Source organism: Stegodyphus dumicola, chromosome 7, assembly GCF_044657685.1.
Source record: "Stegodyphus dumicola isolate Sdum_Otavi_A_Nest chromosome 7, ASM4465768v1".
Lineage (NCBI taxonomy): Eukaryota > Metazoa > Arthropoda > Arachnida > Araneae > Eresidae > Stegodyphus > Stegodyphus dumicola.
In genome coordinates, this window is record NC_140774.1 from 145,098,041 (window position 1) to 145,122,959 (window position 24,919).

Sequence of the window (24,919 nt, forward strand, 5' to 3'; positions counted from 1 at the left end):
TAGTTTTGAAGTTTCGTCTACTACGGAATTCACGTTTGTTCCTGCATCATTTTGTTTATGGTGAAAATCATTTTAAAAGTCTTCTTTCGTTGTTTTGATTATTTGTTTGACAGAAAAAACCACATTTTATTGGACGAGCAATTAGTAGCAACAGGTATAATTTTTCAAGTTCACCGTCCTTTCAATGTATATTTGATATATACTGCTTTCATAATATCATTGAAAGAAATTTATTTTTGAAATTTATTTGTTAATTTTAATATCTTCATTTCTTTCAATTTATCTTATCACTTTCCAAGATAGATTTCGAATATGCTTATATCTGAAGAAAATTAATAACTTAATATCCGTGTGTTATAGTTTAATGAGATTCAGTGCAGAAACAATACAGCTTCTTTTAGAATCTAAAAACCATATTTAAAAATATCATGGATGTTTTTTTATTGCGTTTCCATTTAATAGGGTCCGAGTCAATAATGACATCGCTTTTTTTAGGAACTAAACGAATCTCTAGAAGTATCATAGACGTTCGTTTATGTTGAAATATCACCGGTGTTCATTTCATCAAGTGTTGCTGAAATGAGGTTCAGCGCAGCTATGACATCATCACATTGCTCTTTGGAGTCGCAACGAATCTTTAAAAATAACGCGAATTAATTTTATTGCGTTACGGTGTAATGAGATACTGTTTCATACAACCTAAACAAATCTCTAGAAATATCACAGATCTCCTTTTTATTGCGTTACGTTTTAGTACGTTTCAGGGTTTTACTGCCGTAACGTTGTTTGATCTGAATGAACCTCTAAAAATTTCACGGGTTTCCGTTTGATAGATATATACTCGTTTCATAGAAGCATCATGAATGTTCGTTTCATAGTTCGTTGTAACGTGAGTTATTGAGATTCCGTGCCATGATTACTTTGCTCTTTTACAGCCCAAAGGAATCTCTAGAAACATCACGGGCGTTCGCTTTATTTCGCAAGCATCTGTGAAATTGTAATTATAAGATGCACCTTACTGGTGCACATTACACATTTAGAAAATATTCGGTTTTTAGATGCGAGGAGATATAAAAAATCAACACTTCCTTCTCAGAAATTCAAACTATGTTCTTACAATTAATACGCAGATATGCTAAGGACTTACAGAAAGGGACATACGAGATTGTGTGATAATTTCTTATATAGATAAATCATAGTTTCTTATATAGTCAACTGTGAGGCGTTAAATGGTCCTATAGTGGCCGAGTGATTAACACCTCTGAATACTGGTACTTCGGCCTAGTTTGAGTTGGATTCCAGGCAAACATATTGGCTTAATGTTTGTTTCTTGTGGTTTTCCCCATGTATAAGATAAATATGAGTCAGTTTCCCTTGGAAATTCCTCCACGAACACAACCCTCCTCTCAGATAGATAAGCTTCGCGACTTTGCCACATTCAAATAACCTACTCGTTAAATGCAATAATGTTGAAGATAGCGTTTATGATTAGCTCAAAATTTGGAACCATAGGTAGTTGAAAATTGCAGAAAGTTCGAATGATCTATGTTATGCTAACAGAAATACCTGTTACAAGTTTACGTTATTTTACAAGCAGTTTGATCCGGAAAACAAATTCATTTAGATCTGTATTCAAAATAGAATGAACACACTGTGAATACACAGTGTGAATATCAGAAGAATAAACATCATTAGAAAAGAATATAATTGTATTATAAATGGCTATTACTACCTCTGCTATGCCACGCATTTTCTGTTCCTTTTCGTATACTCCATTTTCCAATAAACATCTTCGATGTATGCTGATGGTTGGGGATAACAATATTCCTATCATTCTGTCATAAGAAAACGTAACGCTTTTAGAGGGCTCGGCTAACCCTCTCACGGTTAAACCGTGATTGACTGTATTCTTGTTCACTTTAAGAAGGCGCAGGACCTAGTTCACTTTAAGAAGGCGCAGGACCTAGTTCACTTTAAGAAGGCGCAAGACCTAGTTCAAGTAGTGACGAATTATTGTCAACCATATTTAAAATTGGGCCCCGCTGCAGAACGTATTAAATTTTATGTAGGAAACGTAAAAATTCCTCGGGGTTCTTCTCCGGGGTTCTAAACCCAGATGCTTCACTTTTTATATGAAAGTATTAACCGCTTTTATTATAGAGTCTATTAGCTTTTCGAAGCAGGGAATACTGTAATGAGTAATATTCTCACGAGGATTTGATTTCCAATCGTCCCAACTGTGGGCGCGGCTTGCTTCCAGTTACACCACGAAGGCACGCTGTAAAGACGGAGAAAATTCCTCACATTCACATTCATTTAATGGACAACTGGGGGGGGGGAGAAGAGCACCCTGTCCCTATATTCTAGTAGTGGTAAATTATCATCTACCTCATATTTATTCGGGACCCACTTGTCGAATTATTGAAACACGAAAAATCAACAGTGCTTCGACCGTATTCGAAAACATACCTTCCGATTGTTAGCCTAGACGTGCTTCCAATAGTACGTCCCGAAGGCACATGATAAGGAAGAAAAAGCTCCTTACAACATAACGAGAGAGCATATGGAGCAATGCGATTGCTTTACGCCTTGTTTAAGGAAAATAAATGAAGCGAAGTTGAATAACCGGATAACAATGAAAAATCATTGGAAATTACAATATAATTAAAATCATTATTTTTGCACAAATAATATACTTTAAAAAAAGGATTCAATTTTAATGGTCATCAATATTAATTAATTATTCCCATTTCTGGATGAATCTATTCACTAACTGACTGTTCACTGAATAGGCCAACAGGTGGAGCTGAGGTCACTATCAGTTCGAGAGTTACTACCAGAAACTGATTTCTACATGACTTATGATGGATCAGCTACTATGCCGGGTTGTCACGAGACGGTAACATGGATTGTGATGAATAAACCTATTTATATCACCAAACAACAGGTATACAAACATATAATATTTAATTTAATTTCTTTCTTTTATTTACGGATTATGAGTTCCGTATTTATTCTGATCAGTTCAAATTTCTGTTTGTTTCCCATTTTGGTTTAATATATATATGCTAATGAAAATTTTTACAGCAGGAAAATATACAGAGATGTCCAGAAGTCCGTAAATATTTCCATCATTTATAAAAGTCGAACAAATGAATATAATAAGTTGAGGTTTACGCAGATGTGAATCGCAGTAAAGGAGATTGTTTTTTTTTTATGGTGTTAAATATCTATTTCAATTTTCAGCAATACATGACTTATCAGCAGCAATAGCTAGAAAATGCATTCAAAACGATTAAAGGAAGAAAAACAAGAAATTTGTTTTTAAAAGCATACTAAAATTCAGTTTTAGGGTGTTCGCGACAAGAAGTTATTAAATACCATTATGATTATGAAATATTGCAGCAGAATCTTTGACAAAAAATTGAACTAATTTTTTTCATTTAACCAATAAAACTTCCCTCTCTTCCTGATTCATTTTAATTCATGACAGCTAAATCTGCTTCGTTACACTCATTGGCTCTAATTTAATAATTCTTTAAATCTTCATAGATTTTTATATAATATACTGCTGTTGTATATACTGCTGAAAATGCTTTAATAAAAGAAATCTTTTCTACAGTCTTCAGGAAGGTGTATGAATAGCCTTCTAATTTCAATAGCAAACTGTATAATTTAATACATTATTAGAATTGTATTTCAAAAAAAATTATGTATCGCCATTTACTTACTTCAGAATTATTTGTTGCCGTTTTTATCACAACCAATTTATTTCGAATAGATGGAATAAAATTTTCATCAACCCCAAGACCAGACTCATAATCAAAAATATACAAAGAAAGCTCTCGTACGTAAACCTGAAGATTTCAGTCTTACAGGTTTACGTTGTGGGGTTATTTCTCATAGCATTTCGTGACCCAATTTTTTGAATAAATGGTACCGCGACTAAAGAGGTGTATGTGGATATTTTAGAGAACACAATCTTATCAAGGACAGAAGAGAAGATGCCACTGTAATGGCGTTATAAACAACATAATAATCCGAAGCATTTAACAAACCTGAAAAAGAGTTGATTTGAACAAAATAGGATTGATTTTCCGCCAAGGTCTCCACTCACAGGACTTTGAGAAATTCGTTTTGTAGCATGGTTTAACCATAAATTAAAAGGCTATCACTAATCAAACTTGAAAGAGATCTGGGAAATCGTGCCAGGTGCATAGTATTTTATTTCTACTGAAAAATGTCAAAGTTTGATCGACTCTATGTTAAAACAAATTAGTTATGTCCTTAAAATGAAAGGTTTTGTAACTAACTATTAATAATGAAGTTTTTTACTTTTTTAAATAAGTAAAGATTTTTACTCTCAACAAACAAGTGTTCCTATTTTTCGCCCAGTGCATTTTGGGAACAGTTCAGGAAACATCATTATGCCATGAAAGTACACTTATAGCAGATACCTATGCAAATAACGAAATGGGTCACTAGAGTCCACATAACACACATGAACTATAATTTAAAAATGTTAATAATTACACTTAATAGATACTTAATAGACACTTAAATAGATGTCATTCTTAAATTTTCAAACTAAATGTGTTTCAACGTTTTGTTCAGAGCTATACATGATCTCTTTTCTTAAAGAGCAAATTTTTTCGAGAATGCGGATTGGTTCATTCTTATTGAACCCAACAAATATACAGAGTAATATACTGAGGGAAATAAAAGAAAGTAACCAGAAAGGAAAATGAACAGAAAACAAATTTATGAGGCGTAATCTTAATATATAATAAAAAGTGATAATTGAATTTGCCACAAATGAAAACAAATTAGCATAATAATTAACTTTTGAAAAATACCGATAATTTATGTCTTTCTAAATATTTTGAGCCTAAATTCTGTTTTCTTCATTTACATGTGATTAATTTCTACACGAATTTCAGCTCTACGCTCTCCGGAAACTCATGCAAGGAGACCAGAGTAATCCAAAAGCACCTTTGGGTAATAATTACAGACCACCCCAGCTCATGCATCACAGGGTTGTTCGAACTAATATCGACTTTAATCGCCCAATGGTAAGTAAAATTTTTCTTCTTTTTTTCACTGACATTAAATAGTAGTTGTAATAAGATTTTGACGTGTTCGAGCTAAGTTAAAGATCAGAAATCTGAAACTTTATATCTCTAATCTTATCTCTCTATCGATTTCATTTTATAAAAGTATTCTTTATATTAAGGGGACTCATACACCTTAAACCCCCTCATGATCTTCAAATATGTGACTGTTGCAGGAATTGAGATATTTTATTTATTTTAAAAGCAATTACTTCCAACTTTTTACAGCTGACTACATAATATAGCTGCTTTGGAAACTAGTAACCAGAAAGTTTGTGTTGCCACAAATATTTTTGTAATTTAATCCTCTTTGTGACAAAATATTTCGCCATGTTTCCATCTTGTGCGCATGATATTTTAAAAATGGCTAAGGGTACTTACTTGAAATTGGATGAAATTCTTTATATGGGCACTATTTTCTAACTGAACCAACAATCTGATGAATATTTCAGTATTGAAAAATTTTATGGACGGAAACATTACACATTTTTTTAATAAAATACATTTTATAAACTCAACTCCAAATAAAATAAAAATTTAACATGAAATTTTTAAAATCTTAGGTTCACATTAGTTTCCAAATGTTATAAAAGGTATATATTAAATATGGAATTAAATTATGAGAACAGAACAGAATGTTTTAAACTGTGCGCGCAAGTTGGAAACATGACGAAAAATGTTGTCACAAAGCGGATTAAATTACAAAAATATTTGTGGCAACACAAACTTTCTGATTACTATTTCAGAAAGTAGCTATATTATGTAGTCAGCTGTAAAAAGTTGGTAGTAATTGCTTTTAAAATAAATAAGTTATCCCAATTCTTGTGACAGTCACCTATTCGAACATCTTATGGGTTTTAAGGTGTATGAGTTCCCTTAAGGCAATGTTGTTTATATTAATGCAATTCTCTGCTTCTACTCCAGAAGCATTTCATCAAAAGTATCTGCATCTGCTTAAAATTAAGAACTGTCCACATTACCTTTTCAAATGCTCAGTAAAGTAACTTTGTAACCAATCCTTTAACATAAACTGTTGGACTAACTGTGAAAACAAGGGTGCCCTCTGGTGAGTAGCCAGAGAAGTACTTCAGTAAAAGCCAAGTGTCTAATCGGATAGGTTGTATCAAATTCTTGCTCTGTAATTTTCTAAAAGTTAAATTCTCTGGTTACTCACCAGAGGGCACCCTTGTTGTCACAGTTATTCCAACAATTTATGTTAAAGGATTGGTTACAACTTCATATTTATCACCCATCACAAATAACTCTAATATATAAATGTATTCCTATAAAAAGAGAAGAACGTAAAAGAAAGAATATCAGAATTGTAAATATGATAATAAACATCGACCCGTATTTATGTCTCCACTAATAAAGAACACTTTTGCCGACAACAAATTCCAACCCGCGTAGTAGTTCTGTCCTTTGTTTTATCATTACGTTTCCCGTACATACAAAATGCACATGCACTTACAAGTCACTAATAACATTTATATTCCAGCTTAATTAATAAAAGGAGAACTCCTCACAGGCGTTGGATCATCAAAATTGTAAAGGTTTCGCATCTGCAATTTATTTTTTTACAATTTTACTGAAGCACTAATGGCGAAAAAGAACTTAATCATGAAACTGGAGATATACGAGACCTTCCCAGACGTGAGTTGGTGACGATTACTGTCGTACCAATGGACACAGGTTCGAATTCTGGAAAAGGCACGGATGTTTGTAAATGTGTAGTGTTGCGCTGTAGAGGGCACTCAAAATATTCGTTTAGCTGAAAGTCTTCTCGAGTGGTTTAGTGATGAAGAAAACGGGGTGAGATAACCTTGGACCTGTATTTTGAGGTGGTCTTCTTCAAAACTGGGGCTGAGCTGAGCAAAGTTGTAGTGTCACCTATACGTTATTCAAGACTCATGCCAACAACAAACGTAGTATTGCGCTGCTCTCCACAATAAAATTCGGGGACCCAGACAAATGAGATAAGCCGCTGCAACAGCAACAACAGAACCACTCACAGAAATTTGCATTCGATGAGTAATACTAGTTTACCCCACTTTAAAGTACTAATGTCCTTGTCTGCTCTTAACAAGAAACTATTTAAAAGGAGATCTATGAGCAGTATGAATCTATCTATGAACAGTATACATCAAGTAATTAAATAATGAATTCGAGATATACCAGATGTATTTACAAACAATTTAGAACCTAAGAGAAAGTGGATAGTAAAATTCGTAGAAATTCAAGTATTGTTATGATTTATTCTCTGTTTAAGAACTTAACTTTGGAATCAAGTATTTTAATCAAGATGATAGGTTTCACCAGCAATACAATTTCATTATAAATTATAGTTTACTGTAAATATACTTCAGGTGACGTAAAGAAATAAACACTCTACTTCGGTTACTTGGTAGTGGCAGCTAACTAATTGTCCCTTGCTAGTTGATATCACTGCTGTACAATATTGTGCATAATTTGATGAAACTATCACTTGTTTATTCTAATTCCACTCGCAAGCCCTAACCATTATGCTTTAAATTCGTGAACCGCAGCTGACTGTAATAAATTTACAAAAGTTTCAGTCTTTGAGAGCATGTTTTAGAAATATTTTCTTACTGTTATCTTAGTACAAAAAACGAAGAGAATTAGATTATGGACGTAACGAGTTCAAAGTTTTGGAACAAGAAATGTGAAAATCTACTGTATCCTCGCCAAAACTGAAGGTAGATCTTAAAGTTGTTAACTGTGTTGTGTTAAATCGCTAAATTTTAAGAATTTAAAATTTTTAAACTGCGTGACTAAATATTCTATGGTGCCGAACAAAACTATTGATAATGAATGATGAAATTTTAACTGTAAATGAACTGAAAGCTCTTAATCCCAAACTGTGAAGAGTAGGAGATAATGAATGTATTGATAATGAATGATAAAATTTTAACTGTAAATGAACTGAAAGCTCTTAATCCCAAACTGTGAAGAGTAGGAGAGGAACTGTGTGATTGGACTAACCCACTTATATTTAATCATTGTTCATAACTCAATTAACTCAATCAAATGCAAATTCATACTTAATAAAACTTAACCTGAAGAATAAAGAAGAATATCTCTTCGCTAGTGCTCGAGTAGAAATACTATGTTATCTCTTAAACAAAAACTTTACTTAAATTCACTTAAACTACATACTCAATCAATTACTAAATTAAGCCAAGAGCAAAAGGATTCAATTTCATAACTTCAAAACCTCACAAACACCAGAGAACAAATATTCATAATACCACCAAACAGTTCTCCTCAAAAAACGTCGAGAGTTTAAATACAATCCTGGAACATAAAAATCACTACAATTAATCCAAACACATTCAAATAGTTATAAATAAGTGGCTAGTAAAAGAATTAAAGGCAGCGTTATGAAAAATCTTAAACAATACAGCGAGTAAAACTCCAAGTTTCTTAAAAGGCTGAAACTAATGGAGTGACTGGACAGACCCGAGTAAAGTAACACAAAATAACAAACTAAACATAAAATATACTAATCAAACACATTTAATTTCTCGAATATCCTAATTCAGATAGCTGACCAGACTACCCTTACATACAAGAGAAAAATATTCTACGTTATTTCTTTCAAGTCATTTATCAATAACAAATTTCCAATGTAACGTAATAAATGATTATTTTGATTACACTAGAACATTAATTAAGTAATTTAAAATGTATCTTACATACGTTTAAGATGAAAAATACATATATATATCATTCCCAAAATTAACACTCATATTAATAATAAGTATACATTTTCTTAAACATTCCATAACTCGTAAATTTAAATGGTTGAACAAATTTTCTAATCCTTCGTTTACAGATATATTGAAATAATTTGTCATTACTTAAATCTTCTAATCATTTCGTTTACATGTATGTTAAAATAACTCACATTACTTAATTCTTGTATATTAATATAATTTATCATTACTTAGTCATAGTTTAAATAGAAAAGACAATAAAAAACAAAATCATCACTCACAGGATGATTTTGTTTTTTATTGTCTTTTCTATACATCAATCTTCAAAATCTAAGTTCATACATCAATCTTCTATTACTGGACTTGCCATCATCGACGGAATATTCGGGAGTTTTAATAGTTCAACAGATTGCCTTGCTTATTTCCTTTGACCGCCTAGGAATTCTCCACAGAAACCCAAACCAAGCTAATTGACGGATACAGATCAAGAATATTTAATGGCTGGGTTCACGATAAAGTTTTCACACCAGTTTCGTGTGCATGCAAGGTGAAAAGTCTGTGTAGAATTATGGTAGTCTGTGTAGTCTAAGAGTATTTAATGGCTCGGTTCACTATGAGCTCTTACCAGTTTCGAGTTCGGAAGGCACAATCATGAGACGCAGATGTAATTAAAACAGTCTGTGCTAAAATCTCGCAGTAAATTTGACTTTGCATCTCGCAGTAAATTTGACTTTGCATCTCGCATTAAAATGCTAAATCATCTCGGACTAAATTTTGTTCTCTTTCACCCAGATTTTCAATTAGGGCCCTTCGCAAGAGAACACTCTTCCGAGTAACCTCCAGTCGGGGGGGGGGGGAGACGCGGCCCAAGCCTTTTGCGCAGACCAGCCCGCAACGGGGCAAACGGCCCACGATCTCTTCTTTTTAGCCTCATATCATTGAAAACTCCAATCTATCTGACTTCAACAGCCTTAGAAGTTCCGAAGAAAACTCAGATTCTCCACCCACTAAAAACTATAAACCCAAAAATTCCGCATAAAATTAAACTTAACGAACCCGTGAATTTATCTGTTTATTTTGCTGAAAAACTTCACACCCTCAGCAAATCGAAGCAGAAATGTTGTATATGGAACGGTTGATCATCTGGAAACAGAGAGTCACCCAGAAACGTGAGAACCAAAATTCTACTTCCAGCTAACAAGCGGAAAAAACAAGAGATAAGAATCAAACTGCCCCTTAAGATGAAATTTACACACGCCCTTCCATACGAAAGAAACTCATCTATTCAACACTTTCAAGCATTCATAAAGAATATGCAAAGAAAACGTGGAAAGGCGCCAATTAAAACGACCCAGTAAACAAAACCGCAGCTGCGCGATAAACATGCGAAACAACACTACTATACTGCCTCTGTTACAGTAAAAGCTATTCACAAATACGTCATTTCTGTCCAAAGAAACGCTCATTGTCTTTGGTAGAAAAATCAAACCATTGAAAAATAAATAGCTAAAGATTTTATGGTACAAATATATCTACGACAGTCTTTACAATTTCAAATTTAAAACAAATGCAAATAAAAATACTTAAATATTGATTAATTAAATAACATAAGCAGAATTAAAAAATTCGCGACACAACATTTGCAGTGCTAACCTCTTATACTGCAAGAAATATGCACGGTGCAATACAATACTTGCTTACATTCTTCCCAACCTAAATGGGGCCTATGGAGAGGGATGATATGCAGTCGGCAAAATCCATATAGCGAAGAACTTTTGTTCCTCATATTTTACGCTGCAATAAAAGCCGTTAAACTTTTCGGAAAACACAAAACATTAGCTTTGTTATTTCCATTATTCGAACCATGGATCTCCTACTGCTATGTTCATGGATCTCCTACTGATATTTCCATGAATCTCCTACTGCTCCTACTGCTAGTCATAGTTGTTGGACATGCCAATTATAATGCTGAGCTGAAAAGCAGATAAATGAGGGATAGTTAGATGTAAAAAGAGATAGTTTCATACATTCTTTAACATAGAAAACTTTCTATAGTATTCTATGTTAAAGACTGTATGAAACTATCTCTGTTAAAGAATGTATGAAACTATTTTTAACATAGAATACTTAGAACTATAGAAAGAGATAGTTTCATACATTCTTTAACATTTACAGGCCGATTGGTACAAGACCCAATCCACCAAATCTATATGGTAATATTTTGTCTTCCAGCATATTTTAGTTTGGGGAACACTGTAGATTTTATTCTGTTTTTTGGAGCAGAAAAGTTTCAGATTCAAATGTGCTCGCGTGAGAATTTGAGCCATGGATCTTCTAATAGCTAAACTGATTTTGTTAACCATTTAAGTACAAAGGCATGCCCATATTCCTTGCAAAATATTGAATTTCTTATTGATATATTATAAATGTTTAAAATATTTTTGACTTTTGAAATTCTTCTTCTAATTCTTTTTCTAATATACAAGTTTTTTTGCAATTATTTTAAGTTTTATTTTTTACAGATTTTTATGTAGATTCCGTTAGCATTATTTTTTGTATTTGAAATTCATTTTTAGAGTCAATAAAATACGGTAAAAGATATAGTTCGACATTTGTTTTTGCAGAAATGATTATTTTGATCTCACATCCATTTGAAATGAATACCGTCCACTGATTTCCTTATAAATCTGATTGTCGACTCTCCTATTTATGCAAAAATATTTTTGGTCCTAAAGAAAAGGAACTTGACTCTGTTTGCCGTCGAAATCAATGAATTTTATTCAAAAGCTACAGGTTTAACACTGCTTTGTTGTGTAATTTTAAAATTTGATACTAGCGTGTTAGCCTTTCAACAAAGAAACGAAAGTTCGAATAACTTCCACTAATGAAATTTATAAAGAATATTGTTAAATTTGGTGGTTGGCTTTTTTGCTTTCCCACTGCCAGAAAATAATATATATATAGTTACCAAATTCATTTTTTTAATGTAAGAGTTGTATACCTACAATACTAAATCGATATAAGTATTTAACGCAAGGTCTAGTAAATAGGGTGTATTCGTCTCAGAAATTAAGAATGAGCGCGTCAACATAAAATTTCCGTGCAGTAAATATGGCCTAAAATTCAGCAATTTCAATATGCATAACAATAAAAATGAGTACTTATAATGAGTATCCAACGCATACAAAAAATATACACTGAAAGGTTATTTAATAAGTATGTTCTGCAGCGATAATATGAATTTGGAGAATATACGTGGGGGAGAGATCCAGGGGTCTCCTACCACCTTTTACCCTACCAGCAAATTCACGATTTGACTTTCGACTCTACAGTATTTTAAGCTTCCCCATACTCCCCCAGGGCTAAAGGGCTAGTTCATCAGCTTTTCGCGGCTGAAACCGAAATAAGAGACTGATGACGTAGTTGGGTTCGCTTGGTCAGTTCTGCTGTTCAGTTTCTTAAGCATTTGCTTGAGAATCAAAACGCTTTGAAAAATAGTTTAATAACCAGTATGAGCCGAGATTTTAGCTCATGAAATTGCAATATACATGCATTTATATATGAACTAGAAATGTATTTACGTTAAACTCTAATATGCGTAAAACGTAAGTAAAACATGCATAAACATAACTATTTTTTAATTAACACATATGCGTAAACATAACTAATTTTTTAGGTCGAGTGCACCCTAAATCTAGTAATTCTTTTTCATAATCATCTTTTTAAATATATGTAAATAATAACCCACCGATAACATACGTAAATTTCTACATTTACAAAGAATTCTTTTTGCGTTAAAATATAAGTTAGTCGCAAAGTAATTTGCATTATAGAAATATTAAATAAAAATATGCAAATACATTTTGAGAATACATGCTAAAGACATTACACATCTATTTAATTAAAAATTAGTTAAGGCTAATAATAGATTTTATAACACATTAAAACGAAACAAATTTCACTTCTTCCATTTTTGCTTTTCAATTAGCGTTGATAATGAGTAGTAGAATTTTGTAAGCTTTTGCAATGTCTATTATGAAAGCATTATTATGGAATATCAGTATCAGTATTATTATTTAACGTCAATTACTCAAAAAATAATGAAAATATTTTAAAATAGTATTTATATATTTTGGAATAATAGCATGTATTCTTACATTTTAAAAGTATATGCTCTGATACTAATTTATGTTTATTCAGAATTTCATGGTTTATTTTATATAGTAAAATTTAGCAGTCTAAATTAGTATATAATAAATATAATATTTTATATAGTAGTCCAAATAATTAACTGAAACGTGCATAAATTAGGTCACAAATTAAGTGAATAATAAAGTAATGATTCAAATTATTATTTTTGGTAGGAATAATATGAATCAACTTACATGGTTTTTTTTCCTATATAGTTTGGTTCGATAATCCTCTATTACTATTTATCCATTTATTTGCTTTCTGGTCAGCTTTTCTTGCCGATACAAGGATATTCCTATTCAAGTGCCGAACCCTTATAAATGTTCGTAAACGGCAAAATAAACGAATTGCACTCTTATTCACGGAGGGAAAACGTTTCTCAAGTTCAGAAATGAGATTCTGAATTACACCTCTACCTTTTCGAAAAGAACTGCCATGAAAACAACGCAAAGCATTTTCCATTTTCATCATCGTTTCCATCCAAACTGGTGATGGTACAGTTAATCCTCCTTTAGATAATAAAAATATCCAATTTGAGTCGTTAGGAATTACTACGAATTTTTTTGATATTTCACCCAAAGTAGAATCTTTATCTTTCACACGATATACAATATAACCTGCCACATAAGCGAGCGATTCTTGTTCATATGCAGATATATCTTTCGTTGAATCATAAATTTCGGTTTCCCAAGGAAGTGACGTACATTCATCATAGATGTCTTCGTAATTAATTAAATCATCTTCGTATAAGGAAGATTCAAACATTTGTGCTTTTTCATTTGAAGAAAAAGCTGTTTCCAACAGCTCTTTTGTCAAATATGCTTCAACTTTCTTCACATCTTCACAGTCATTAGCATTTGTCTTTAACGACAATTTAGGCAATTTGTTTGCCAATAGCAACCTTTTCAGACGAATTATTACGTCTGATGGAGACGGATGGTCATTAAAACGCCCTAGACCCCGAATCTGGCTGAACAAGCTTTCTAATACATCTTGAGTCAGTCTTGACGTTAAAATATATTTCACATTTATAGATTTTACGTCGTCAAATAAACCGAAAAGCGAATTTATCGATATGATAATACCTTTCTGAAAAGGTAGCATTGTCTTCTTTCCGCATACTCTGAGATCAAAAATCATTTGCTTGATCTCATTTAATTTTTCTTTTTGTACTTCATAATAGCTTTCTAGGCCGAAAGCAGCTTTTAAAGGCTTATTGCTAGGGGGTAATGGTACACTACTATTCATAATGTCAAAAAAGTCATCAACCATTGAAAAAAAATTACTTGTTGCAGCATTACCAGTCAAATGCATAATTGCTTTAGCCGTTGTGGAGGAAAATAATGCTTTTGCTGGTGCTACTTTCTGTCTCTCGTTCCCTTTTACAGATAAAAATTGAGGTTTCAGTTTATAGCACAGTTTAATTTCTCCGATATCTTTATTGAGTACTTCATATATAACGTCTTTGTTTATAACTGTACCATTTCCGAGCATAAAACCTTTATCAAGAAAATGGTTTCTCAAAAGCTTTATGCAATGCGGCATATCAGCGAAAACCCATATTTTGGTGCTGAACTTGGAACTGTAAAAGAACGATTTATCTGTTGAAATTTGTAATTCTTTCCAAAGGGTCTGACTACCTCCCATGTCAGATACAATTGCTTTGACTCGAAGCCCAGACGATTCAAGTGCAAACAAAATGGAAGACAGAAGATTTTCCTTCATTTGACGATCAAAATCAAAATAAATGGGCTGTTTTGATTGCGAAATGAGTCCTCGAACCAATACAAATTGAGTCCTTTTAAAAGGACCTAATATCTGATCCAATTTTGAATCATAACAGTCTTGAATCTATATGAATTTCATCGAAACTTAATACGCATAATCTTTCTTCGTCAGTTGCATTTTGGCAAGTTTTTTTAATCAATAACAGTACATCATTTAAAATTCCAGGAATGCAACTGAATCTTGAGCACCATCTTTTCAGTGTACTTGCACTTGGAAGCGGAATACCCATTTTTTCTTTCCAGAAGTCGTATGACTTTACGGATAACGATCTGATTACTATGCTTTTTGAAATGTCGTCTGGAGACCATTTAATTCGCTTTTTTTTCATTAATGCATTTATTTGAGTTTCGGTAAATATGTTTTGAATATACGTTTTCATTTTTCATAGTTTTACATTTTCTTGATTCACTTTTTTAATGTCCTTCCTCAGTTTCTGAACTTCTTCTAATATTAGTTTTCTATTCCTTTTAAATCTTTTTCTTTGCTGGGAGATAGTTTTTAAATGCTGCTTTCTCTCAGTCTGTAAAACAGAAACCTTATTCTCAAGAGCTGATAATTTTGTGATTAAATCATTCACATTTTTCTGGAGGTTGGAACAGTTACAACATTTCTGAGTAATATTATTTTCAGTTATCAGGTTCAATGTTCCTTCTTACTTTCTTTGGGAACATGCACAGACCTGACTCGGAACAGGGAGCTTACTAAAGCTATGTTCAATAAATGTGGGAAATAGACAAGATACACAGGAAGGGTATACGAAACCCTTTATTTTTTCACTCTTTACAATAATTTCCGTACTTCGGAATACAGAGACCAACTACTTGTGGTCTGAACATAAGAATATAAAAATATTTAACTAAACTCTAACTTAACTTTGGAATAATAAACGTGGAAGATTGGCCTTATATTAACAGGAAGCCGTATGTAGTACAGAGAACTGTTAACACTACAATACGTTTAAAAATTATCACGAGGATTAAACCTCTGGCCTGGAAGACAACCAGCAACCGAGTAAAACTTCTAAGGCAAGCGGCCTGCTTCGACTAACTCCTTCCTCTCTCTCGCTTGGCAAAAAGCCACAACTTAAGTACTTGGCGTTCGCCAGACAAATTTGCATAAATAAGTTAAAGCTTTTAATTCTGGCCGGAAGTAGAAAATAAGAAGTGATAGTAAAGATTTAAAATAAAAATAAACGTTAGTAAAACTTAAGATCCTTACACAGTGAGCTTCTCATAGCTATTACTGTTATCGTTTTGAAGTTCCAGACATGCCTTTTTAGGATTTAAATTCTGAATTCTTTCAAATGCACTTTGAAAATTTTTTCTTTTTTGTTGCCTTTGCTGCCTTGGTGTATTCTGATAAATAACCAAGTCAGAATACAAGCAGTTGGAATAGCAGTTGACTTCAGTATCTTTTTATCGGTAATCCTAGCAACCTATTTTTCATATCATCCTCATAATCAGATTCAGTGAAGTGAATGCTGCATATTCAAGCACTCTTTGTGTTAACAATATCCGCTCTTCGACACCTATGCAACCATTCTTTCGTTAACTGAATATTTTTGTACGGAAATCTATGAAATACCACACTAGTTTCTTTCGTATTATGATACGTATTGCTACAGGTAGCAACGGCACACGATACCATTTTTTCAATGATTTCTCATTACAAGAACTTTCGAAATACAAAATCCCTTTAAAAGTATCATCAGTTATAACTTTCAAGTAAAAAAAAAACTCTTTCTCTGAAACTAACAGGGCTAAAGAAAGAGAATCCAAGAACTAAAGATTCAATCTTTCGCATTGATGCTCTGGTCAGTCGACGACGGGACGAACCCAGTGACGTCACATAACATCCGGTATCCTCCCCAAGAGGGGTTCGTGTCGGCATCGTTCTTCTCAAAGGGATAACCCAGCCCTTCTCTTTCTTTAGCCCTGATACTCCCCCATACTGCAAAGACACAATACATTCATTCCTTCTTCGGAATTCGAACCCAGACTCAACGATATGGTAATCATATTGTTAAATATGCTAACTACTGTATCAATCAGAGAGAAAAGCTTAGTTTTTAAAAGACAAATTGTTTTAATAAGCCTTCTACAATGCTTTTTGTGGAACATTTGCGCATTTGCTTTTTAATGTTGAAGTTTCATAATTACCTTTTTTGCAGAACTATGAAATAATTTCATGCATAATAGTCTTGACATTTTTATTAATAAACGTGCCTGTTATATGAAAGTAATTCAAGCTAAGTAAGAATCGATTAAAATAAGTAAATTTTAGGACACCTTGTGTTTGCCATTCACGTATGAACTAATAGAACTAATGAACTAGAGAACAATGGTGATTTAAAAGAAGAATTCTTAAATTTAAAAGAAGAAGTCACGTAGTTTTAAAGGATATTAAGTAATAAAGTTTAAAATTAGGAAAAGAAACAACTTTAGAATAGAGTAGATTTTGAATAAAACATTAAAAATATTCCGCTGTTACAAATAACTGCAAACTTTATTATAATCTTATTTCTCATTTCATTGTATTCCTTATAAAATTGCTCGTATTCGGAAGTTAAATTTTCTGGTCATTTTGTTCCCAATGCGTAAAATTCTTCGAAAATTTATATCTAATTTTGAATCTTGGCGAAGTTTCAGCACATTTTATCAACACGATTTGGCATATATCAGCCAAACTAAACGATCTATAAAATATCCCACAATGAAATACGAATCTTATGTTCGGAAAACAGAAATAAATCTTCAGTAGCTAATCTTCAATATCTAGTCTGGCATTTAACCTCAATTTTGACTTCAAATTCATCTTGTTTACTTAATAATATTAATTCCAATATAGTTCTTTTAAGCGCTTTCATAATCCAAATAAATTAGCATTTCCATACTTCATTATATTTTGCTCGAGAGATGGCGTTATGCTCGATTTCTTTTTGTCCGTCTACTGATTTCCTTATAAATCTGATTGTCGACTCTCCTATTTATGCAAAAATATTTTTGGTCCTAAAGAAAAGGAACTTGACTCTGTTTGCCGTCGAAATCAATGAATTTTATTCAAAAGCTACAGGTTTAACACTGCTTTGTTGTGTAATTTTAAAATTTGATACTAGCGTGTTAGCCTTTCAACAAAGAAACGAAAGTTCGAATAACTTTCGCTAATGAAATTTATAAAAAATATTTGTTCAGTTTAAACCTTAAATAAACTTATTTTCTGTCTGTCATACATCACAGTCAGAAAATATATATAATAACAAAACCCATATTTTACCTTTTGCCATATTATAATCTTTTTCAAATGGGAGATTAAATTAATTTTAAAATTGCTGCCTATTACCTGAAAGACTTGAAAATATTATAAACCAAGATGGATAATTGCATATGTAATAATATATGTCTATTGCTAGTTTACTTACGGAATCTTATAGCCTATGCCTAAATAATCTTAACTCAGCAAACACTATTTTTTTTACTTGGGGATACCCCATGCATCTATATTATGAAATGAAATAATTTAATAAAAATGTGCTTCGCAAATAAGAAAGTTGTGTTTCCTTACACCATGTATCATCGTAGCTCCTTTGATCAATTCTTCACTGCAAAAGCAATGGAAAGTTATGTTTAGATATTTGTTAATTAGCATAATCAGGATGTTCGCATTACATCTTGAATAATTCATAAGTCAATTTAGCTTCGTAATAATTCTAGTTGTAGTATTGAAGTTGCTCGTAGAAATTATGCACTATTATTTACATCAAAAAGCAAGTTTTATAAACATGGATCTCCACTTTTTTAAAATATTCGCGAATATTCATGTGGTTTGAAACCCCTGGCTTCGAAAGAGTATTTATTATTTCGCATTTCAAGCGCTGCTCGTAAAAGCTTCCTTCGTTCATTATAGAATACTCTTTTGAGACATTCGATTTAATTTCCCAAGATTCCAATGTTTCATGGCGGTCTCTTTTGCCAAACTGAAGTAGTAATACGTTCGTCCATAGCCATATACGTGCTTTGAAACTTGCAGTGTTGCATTCAAAAGATACTTCGCCATCAGAGAAGCCGTGAGTGGTTCAAAAAAAATTCATTCCCGCCGGTCTTTTAAAATTAATTATGTTTCGCACATTACCAAATTAATCAAAGTGATAATAAGTTTTAGATAACTTTTTCTATCAAATAAAGTTATATTGCACAGAAAAAAATTAATAAAATTTTTGTGCTTTCGAGAGTTTCCGGAGAAGTAACAGAAATAAGTACTGGTATTTTGATGTTTTATATTAGTTGAACTAGAACAACGATTCCCAGCTTTTTTACATCGATCCCTTTTCATAGAATGGTTTTCTTCATCTTATACAGTTTTCTCTATAGCATACAACATACAAAATAACCATAATACAAAAAATTGCGCAAAATAAATTTAAAACAGCAATTAAGACTATAAACAAAAGTTTTGAAAAAAAAATTAGTTTAGTAGATTTATATTTTATTATTTTTTAGCATCATTACTTTTAATTTTACAAATATAAACATGTTTCAGAAATCAAATCACACATTCTAATTGTACAAAAGTGATTTTAATTGATGTGATGGATTCTCCGAGCTACGTGATGGCTTTATATACTGATGCAATGTTTTCATATCTGGCAGAAAATTGCTTAACTGAATTTTTAATTCTCCGTTTTATTCAACATCTTCTTTTGTTTAGTAATAAATTACTGATTCTGCCCAAACTTGCTTCTGAAATTGTTGCTTCTGAAGTATGTTGAAGTAAGAAGAGGGATATGTCATTAATGTTGGCTCTATTACAACTTTTACTATTTGCATGGCAACTGTCTTACATCATGGCAATAATGTCGTTAATCGTTGTTGTTGTGAAAATAGCCCACATTTTTGTAGTAATGCATGTCGGAGCTCTTGGAGAGTGCCTGGCGTCATTAATATCGCGTCAGTATCCATCTCAGCGATGAAACGACATTCTGCACAATTCTGCACAAGAGGGTGAAATATAGGGTGGATATGAGGGAAGCACTTGTAATTACATAGAGGTCGGTACGGCCGTTCTTTGCTATTCCACCTCATACCAGTAAGCCTTTTCCTCTGTAATTGTCTCTTTTCACAATGTTTGGAGCCCGATAACGTGTCCCTTGACTCTCGCCATATCATTTCCCTTTGGAGATCGTTTTCTGGATGTTAAATCGAGACTCATCTGTAAAGAGTACGGGGCTTTGGAACGAATACAAACCACAGGTCATCGGGCGCATGGTCCACCTTCATGCAATCGACGCGACAAAGTTTGGTGGGATATTTGTCGCATCGAGGAGCTGCAGAGAGAGATATATTTTATTAGTTTCATTTTTATTTTTGCAGCATTGTTTGATTTTGTTAAATGATTTCTCTAAATTGTTTAATTTTTTTCATAATTTGCAAAATACTTTCTCAGAATTGAATATCTTTTCAGAATCTCAGCTCTTATGTCAAAACTCTGCTCTAACAACTCTGCTCATCAAATTTGCCTTATTCTTTGTAAAATATTCCATAACAGTGCCTTAATTTGTCCAAACGTTTACATTGTCAAAATCCTTTATAACATTTGTGTTATATCTGTAACAAAATTTTATACTTCACAGAAAAATCTCTGTTAAATGTAACATTCTTTGTAACGGTGTAACATTCTTTGTAAAAATGTAAAACAATTCTCTATAGCATTTATATATTCTCTATACCACTATATCAAACTTTGGTATCCAAAGAATATTTTTAAAAAATAAAAACAGCTAGATGAGCAGAAAAATCTGAAAGTCTTTCAGACGTAACAGCTGCTCATTGTGTGGTTTCCTGTCGTGCTGTTAGTGATCTACAACGTCTTGTACACTGCGCAGAGAAAAATGGGACAATTCTATATCTCCCGTTCTACTGAAACTATTCATAAAATTCAAATTGCGTTTTTCATGTCTCGAAAACGCGACTTAGGATATATATAATATTTACATATAGCATTGTTCTAACATAGGTATTTTGACAAAAAATTCGGACATTTTCTGAAATATTATACCAAATGCTTTCCATATTACAATTCTACAGCTCAAATTATACCTAAATAATAAATTTTGTAAAATTTGGTGGGAAATTTTCGGAGAAATTCAAAAATTTATCTTGGTGCATTTTTCCAGTTTGAGTCAAGAAGTCACCTGTTTGCACTTGGCGAACTTCTTAATATATGCCAACCTATTTTCCTTTCCCTTCCATTGTGCAGGAGCGAAAAAAAGTCACATCATTCCTACTTTAAAGTTTTTTTAACAAAGTGCCTAAATCACATTTGGTGTTATTATCGCTTTCAACAAATATCGCTTTCAACGCTCCAATTCACATACATCTTCGGAAATTTTGGATAAAGGACTAATTTTTTGCAGGTATGCTTAGAAATACATCTACTTATACTACTTTAAGATACCGCTGTGCTAATTCTTCGCCATCAGAAACATATCTTGTATAAGGGTTTGATACTTTTGGTAATAATTTCACAGCATTTTTTTGATACAACGATGCGCGCTCATCTCTCTTGCAACAGAGGATTGTCTTGCACGTTGCTCTTGGCTTTTGCTATCTCGGAGTACACGGAATTATCGTTATTTGGAGCTGACGTATGCCCCTTTTTAAGGCTTTGTGGTGTGAGTGCGGTATTGCGTTTTATGCTAAGTTTGGTTGCCTGTTTGCATTCGGCGATGCAGTTTCTACCTCATATGTAAACTGTATGTTATAATTCACCTTTTTACATTCTTACCTTTTTTTTTAGAGTTTGTTGCTTATTTTTTAAGCATGAATGTATTTTCCAAATATAAATACTATATATTCACAAACACTGTTAAATAGTGTACTCTAAATAAATCAATCAGTTATCGTCTCAGATGAAATACTTTAACAGCAAACACAATAAGGCTGCAAAATCTTCCAAGAGAAACTTTAGTGAATTTAGTCCAAACAGACCTAAACATGGGATTAAAGCTACCGGTTAAAATCCTCCTAAATTCCTGAAAAATGTTTCAAGAGATAATTCAATCAAATTATGTTAAAGAGATATAAATATAGGATTAAAGCAAAATTGAGTTCACATAAATTACCTATTTTTCTACTGCATTACGTTGAAGTTAGGTACTGTTATTTTTGTTTAAATAAAATGAACTTAAATATTCTTATATGTGATGGTGTATTTTATTAATTACTTTTTGCAGAACCTTTGAAAAAGACTTGTTTGCATAATACTCAACTTTCAAATATTTTTTCAAGAGAATAACATGGAGAAAGTTTACAAATTTAAAGCAATCATTCGGTTTTAAGTATTCCTTCGCTAGAAAGAAAATGTTCTTCCACTGTAATATCTAATGTAATATTAATAGCGTATGTAATGTACGGTTTCATGTGAATATTTTAGTATTAATAATGATTTCACTATAAGAATAGCTTATCTTGACAAATGTTCAATACAAATAACTGAATTAATTTTCGCTGGAATAAAAATTTGTTTTACAATTCACTAGCAGATACAGACACTTATGTGAAGTGCAGGGATATGAAGCTTTTTCAGCGGAAATCCTCAGGAAGGCGTTTAACATATTGGCAGACTAAAATATTTAGAAGAAAAAATGAAAGTATTTTAATGTTTTTTAAATAAAACTTATTATTATTAATTGAAATATGTATATCATATTCGTCTTTTCATTATTAATTATAGCACATGTAATATTACTATTAACAGCAGTAATAATGCTGTATTCACTCACATATTTTCCCTCCCAGCATTTTATCGCAAGGTTCTGAATTCGTTTTTCCATGTATTTATTTGTTTCCTCAAGGCGATCGGAAAATAAGCTCTCCTAGATTTTAAAATCAATTCGAGCACGTTGTGGCTATTTTCGTCTTACTAGTTAATTTTCTCTTAGATTTTATGTGCATGGGCTCTGATTTGACGAAGCATGTATATTGAAGAATCAGTGATATCTGATGTTTTTGGTGGTTCTGAAAATCATAGCACAGGGTAAGACAGACTGAAGAATTACAAAGCCGATAGTAATGATGACGATGACGACGATTTTCAAGTTGTGGCAGACGACAGAGTTCTAGCCTAATTTGAGGCCTATGGGTAATAATGAAACAGTGCGAGATTCAAGTTGCAAGTATGTAAAAAAGAAGATATCTTATTAGATACTGTAACTTTAACTTTACTATCTAGGCCTACTGGAAAATACATATTATCATAGTTACAGGTAATTTATCTCTGAATCCTTTTATCTGCTAGTGAATTGCGCGAATAAAATATTATTAATAATTAGTAATTATTTTATTATTTAAATGGTATATAAAACGTACCCCAATGCAAACATAAAATTAAATAAAAAATCTGATGTGGACACCACATGACTTCCTTGTTCAAAATATTAAATTATATGCAGTTTTTGATGCATTTTATTTAAACTTATTTCTTTGAATTTCGTTAAATATATTTCTCATTAAATTAATTCAGTTCTCATTTTGCGGCAAGGCAAACATACATAAAACCTCAAAATATCTTTATTAAAAATTGAAAAATATAAAACAACAAATACAGTTAAAACATTTTTTTTAATTATACAGTTAAAAGTAGAGTCGCTATGCAAGCAATTCGACCAGCGGGCAAGAAGGCAGATTTTTCGGTGCATTAAACTGAAAGTTTACATTTGGTCTCGCTCGGCAAAACGACATGAAGGTGCAGAAACTGACTTAATTCACTATTCAGCTAAGTTTTAAATGTAAACAAATATGGCTGCTATGTTAAAATAATAGGCTTAGCTGCACTGAAAAAAACTTTTGAATTGTTGATAATTCTACAACTATTGCATGTAGATTTACTAAAAGCATAAAACGCCTTAACTGGAAGATATGAACACCATAACTTAATCATTTGAAAGCAAAAAATGAACAATTTATCAACATATAAGAATGAAAAAAACTGAGCTCACGAAATCGAGTAACAGAGTGGGTATATGTATATAAATTCGTATACTTTTGATGAGGCTGATTGCAACCAAAAAAGGAGGTGCCCAACTACAGTTATAGCAGTCCTATATACAAATGTTTTATGATATAGCAGTACTGTATACAAAATTTCAACAGTCTGAGGCTACTCGTGTTTGAGTCATCCGAGATACATACCTACGTACGTACGTACAGACGTCACGAAAAAAATCTCTCCTGAATCTATTTTAAATCCTTTTTGCAACCCTTTGTGAGAAGAGTCCTTTATTCTGTCTTTACGTACAGATATCAAGCAAAAACATCGTTAAATTGCATTCAATAGTTATCAAAATGGATATTTTCGTTAAAATATGATATCCGAAAATTTTCTCTATTGCAATACTTCCTTTATTTACTTCGTACAAGGAAGTAGAAATGATATTTTTTCTCCTTGAAAAAAGGCACAAGTACCTATCTTCATAAAAACCGATAGAATTTTTAATAAAATTAATTAAAAATAAGTCAATTTAAGTCTGATTATTTGCCTAAATTTATATTTGGATGTTAATGAGGAGAAAAGATTTATAACTTATTTTTCCACATTTTGCTTTATTTAGGAAGAACTTATTCTTAAAAATGAATGAAAGTAATTAACTTAAGTATGTTCAATTATGAGGATTTTATCAATTTCTGAGCAAATGTAGCATAGAGTAATGCTCTCTCAGAAAAGCTCCGCTCATTGAAATTTCGGAATTATTAATTTCTCGTCCCGAAATAAAAATGAAGACATTAAGTAAAAGAGAGAAAAAGAAAGAACGCGGAAAACAAGCTAGGAAAAACTGCAATCCACTCCCTGTTAACCCGTAGCGGATTAACCGGTTTGCGGTTTAAACTTACCCCGTTTTAAAAAAAAGATTTACTTGATGAGGAACGATAGAAAAATGATAATCACAGACGACCCGCATAAAACAAAACTGTCTACTGGAAATACGAAAAGTACAAGAATGCGCAAGATAAGAGAGGTGATAACAGAAAGTGACTGCCAGAGGACTGCGAAGAAACAAAAAGTTCTAAATGATTTTTCAAGATTTTGATTCTTCAAGTC

At 32.2% G+C, this 24,919-nt stretch overlaps 1 protein-coding gene across 1 annotated transcript in view; it reads left to right on the forward strand.

Annotated features, from left to right (window-relative positions):
* Positions 1 to 24,919, forward strand: part of LOC118186526 (carbonic anhydrase-related protein 10-like) — an 850,161-nt gene that overhangs the window by 776,305 nt on the left and 48,937 nt on the right. The window contains exons 7-8 of the mRNA XM_085820883.1: positions 2,793 to 2,947; positions 4,941 to 5,072. Coding sequence (XP_085677009.1) covers positions 2,793 to 2,947; positions 4,941 to 5,072 — 287 coding nt within the window. The remainder of the gene's footprint in view (positions 1 to 2,792; positions 2,948 to 4,940; positions 5,073 to 24,919) is intronic.